At 46.2% G+C, this 4,070-nt stretch overlaps 1 protein-coding gene across 1 annotated transcript; it reads left to right on the plus strand.

Annotated features, from left to right (window-relative positions):
- Positions 1 to 1,823, plus strand: LOC115148482 (forkhead box protein I1-ema). Its single transcript, XM_029690398.1, has 2 exons — positions 1 to 743; positions 946 to 1,823. Exons 1-2 carry the CDS (start codon positions 149 to 151, stop codon positions 1,485 to 1,487), a joined length of 1,137 nt encoding a protein of 378 aa, XP_029546258.1. The 5' UTR covers positions 1 to 148; the 3' UTR covers positions 1,488 to 1,823.
- The last annotated feature ends 2,247 nt before the right edge of the window (positions 1,824 to 4,070 follow it).

The following is a 4,070-nucleotide window of genomic DNA, read 5'->3' on the forward strand; positions in this document are numbered from 1 at the left end:
CTGGACACAAAATAGTCTTGAACAGAGTGAAAGGCAAATTCACCTCTCAGCTAGAAGCAGAGGAACAGATAATACTGAAGAAAAGCGAGAGCCATTTATCAGACTGAAGAGACCAGCTGCCAATCCAAGGACCAGTCTGTGGGTGAGCATGACGTTGTTTGTGCCACAGAGCCTCTCTCCACCTCCATGTGGGACCCAGTACCCCAGTCTGAGACAGGAGTCTCCAGAGTTCAGCCTGTACAGCGACAGCTTCTGCAGCCCTCCAGCCGTGCCTAGCCTGCAGCAGGCCACCCCTCCTGCCTACGACCTGGGAGACTACACCAACCCTCCTACCAACCCTTACCTGTGGTTCAATAGCCCAGAGCTCAACAGTGTTCCCTACATAGGGGGACCCACGGGGCCAGCCTGTGGGCCCTATGTGCCCCAACACTACAACATTCAGAGGCCTTATCTGGGTGCTGATGGGCCGGGGGTTGGTGTAGGGGACCTGAGCTGGTTTTCCATGCCCTCTCAGGAAGAGCTGATGAAGCTAGTCAGGCCACCCTACTCATACTCTGCCCTTATTGCCATGGCGATCCATGGGGCCCAAGACAGACGGCTCACCCTGAGCCAGATCTACCAATATGTAGCAGACAACTTCCCCTTCTACAACAAAAGCAAGGCCGGGTGGCAGAACTCTATTCGCCACAACCTCTCCCTCAATGACTGCTTCAAGAAGGTGCCCCGAGATGAGGATGATCCAGGTAAGAACATTTCATGTTTTAAAAATTGGTCTTTTAATTTCAAGGTGTTCCATGTCGACACAATTTTCTATTTACAAAAGAGAAATGTATACATTTATAACCTTTAAAAAAATTGTGTAATGTGTCTCAGACAGATATTAACTCTTGCCCAACTATGTGAGAGCAAATCCTTAACAAACATGTCTTATGTGTCTCCTTATAGGCAAGGGTAACTATTGGACCTTGGACCCCAACTGTGAGAAGAGGTTCGACAATGGCAACTTCCGTCGCAAGAGGAAGAGGAAGTCAGAATCCCTGCCTGGCGACGGGGGCTCCTCAGGTTCTGAGTCATTAGAGTCCAGCCCCAAACACCCCAACAACATGAGTGACGTGTCCAGCTCCTCTGACCGCGGCCCCTCCCCCATCTCCTCAGCCCCCTCCCTCTGCCTGAACAGCTTCCTGTCTCAGATGGCTGAAGTGGGGATGGAATCAAACACAGTAGTGGCAGATACCCTCCACACACCCAGGCTGCCTATAGAGGTACCCCAACTGGCCTCTCCGTCCCAGGGATACGGCTCCTACTCTCCCAACGCTACAGTGCCTCACTGGGAGGTCCATATGTCTCATCCGCAGCAACCTACCATCCCTTCCTCCCCTCCCCTCTACCCTGGGGGCTACAGGGACTCTGTCCTCTCCCGGCTCAGCAGCCAGATATACCCAGCCTTGGACTCAATGCTTTACCAACAGGAAGGCACAGAGGTGTAAAGCACAACTGATAGAGCCACTGTACTCCATAGGGCATTCTGCCTTTGGGCAAACTCTCACTACAATGTCTTCCTCAGCAGAGAATGAAACTGCACTGAACTCATACTAAAGAGGATGATTTACAATGTTTTTTTCCCCTCTTAATTGATTGTATGTATATTGTTTGCTGTTCCATATACTGTCTTTATAATATGAACTCAACTATCTGTCAAATATTTGAGGAATTCTTGGCTTTAATAAAAAAATGGGTTTTGTATGTGATGTACGTAAATGTCCTGTCATCAAGATTTGTTCAGATTTTTTTAAATAAAGAACAACAAAAATAATAAATTCTCATTGCTATATTTCTGGGAGTATTTATTGTATGAAAACACATTTAAAGAGGCAAATGCAGTATATGGTCAAAACATGATTCATTCTGAAATAACTATTTAGGATGGTACTTAAACATGATATCATGCAGTTTGATCAAGATCTGATTGCCAGCGCCTTTGATTGAGATAAGACAAGTCAAGCTCCCATTACAGTCAATGATCTGAGAGACAGGGTGTGAAATGAGCGAGGCCAAGAAACCGTTAAACACTGAACAGGATGGGGGAGAAGACAGGTGAGAGCCAGGGGAAAAAAAGATATATGCCACAGAACTTGTTCCTCAAGGTTGCCCTCTGCTCCCATTTACAGTTACAGCCCCCTCTCATCACCTCTATCTCCCTTTATTTGCCCCTCTTGGGTTCAGGGTATAAGCTAATGCCTCTCACCATTAGTCAGCCATGCTTTTGGAGACATAACAACCTATTCAACAGATACATTTCATTTTGAACTATATGAACAGTACACCTAAAAACTTTAAAAGGCTATTTGCAATTGTGTGCTATTTCTCATATTGGTAAATACAACCTTTAATCTAAAAGGGTGGGACAGAAACGGGACAGGTGTGTAGTCTATATTTTACATGTCCAAAGGAGAAAAGAGGCCATTCGAAGTTGAAATGCCACACCCACCTCCATGCAAGGGTTTGGAGGTGGGTGTGGCATTTCAACTTCGGATGGCCTCTTTTCTCCTTTGGACATGTAAAATATAGACTACCTACCTGTCCCGTTTCTGTCCCACCCTTTTTACAATTCAAATTGAGTTCTGTTCAAGTCACATTATTAAATGTAGACTTCAAAATCTTTCTAGCACACCATCGACTTGAAGCTTCTTTTAGCTTCTCTATGCCATAATGTAGAGTATCCACAACTCTACAACCTGGGAATCAATGTGAAAGTAGACTCATTACATACAGTATACGGCATGTATTTATTTGCTTGAACTATTTTGCTTTCATCTCGTCACAATGTATAAACTGCTGACTGTAACATTAAAATCTCACACCTCCAATATTCACCTGAGCTAAAAAACATGTCACCTCAACAGATTCCACTGAGGAGGTCTGTAAGATGCTGAGGTCAACATCTGTAGCCCAACGCTTAGCGCCATGGGAACCAGCACCCCATTTCTCCCTCTGAGTAGCAGGCAGCAAAGGGGGACAAGAGAACATGCTTGAGGAACCATTCCCATGTATATCTCTGGCAAGGAAGAATCTGTGGAGAGGCACGAGAGAAACATTGAGTGAGAAATTGAAGGGAGGAATGTGAGGAATGAGGAGAAGGGGGTAGTGGATAATGATCCTCTCTACAGGCCTCAGCGCCCTCCAATCCATCTCTCCTCTCCTCACCCCCCTCATTCCACACCTCCCCTGTTACTACTCAGTCTGGAAGGTGAGTGAAGGGTGAGTGAGGGTTCCCTTAACATGGAAGCGTGATCACTTGTCATAGTGGTTTTGGCTGTGTGATATTCACAGGTATAATCATTTGCCTCTGTTCTCTACTTTGATGCTTCCTTCCCTCTTGGGCTCCTGAGTGGCGCAGCGGTCTAAGGCACTGCATCTCAGTGTAGGAGGTGTCACTATAGTCCCTGGTTCGAATCCAGGCTGTATCACATCTAGCTGGGATTGGGAGTCCCATAGGGCGGCGCACAATTGGACAAGCGTTGTCTGGGTTTTGTTCTTAACTGACTTGCCTAGTTAAATAAAACAATAAAAAATCCCTTTCTTCTGTTAGAGAAGAAGTGTGAATGGTTGGTTTTGACACTAAACCGTGTCAAATATCAATACAGTATGTGTCCTTACTGTTACTTGTGCTACGTAAACTCCACACTTCTGCGGTATCCAAAATGTAAGATATAAGAGTGAGTCAAAGATTTACATTTAACAGCCTGAGATCACCTCAGATGAAAGAGGCCTTGTGACATAGTCTCGGAAAACCCAGACCTAGGAGCAACAGCAGACATTGGTACATTGTGGGAGGCGACCTGTCTGTCTAGAGAGACTCCTTGTGAGGAGTTGCGATATACAGTAATCGCCCCACCTTGTCTAATTAGCCTAATGAACCCTCAGGCGTCCAATCACTCTGTCAGCGCATGACAACAGCCGCCTCGTCATTACCCATTCAAATCTGATACGAGTGGCATGTGCCACACATCTCTAACTATAGCACCATCGCCGCAACCACCCCACCCACATGCTCCAGTGACCCCATCCTC

The sequence above is a fragment of the Salmo trutta genome, chromosome 15 (genome assembly GCF_901001165.1).
Source record: "Salmo trutta chromosome 15, fSalTru1.1, whole genome shotgun sequence".
In the NCBI taxonomy this organism is placed as follows: Eukaryota; Metazoa; Chordata; class Actinopteri; order Salmoniformes; family Salmonidae; genus Salmo; species Salmo trutta.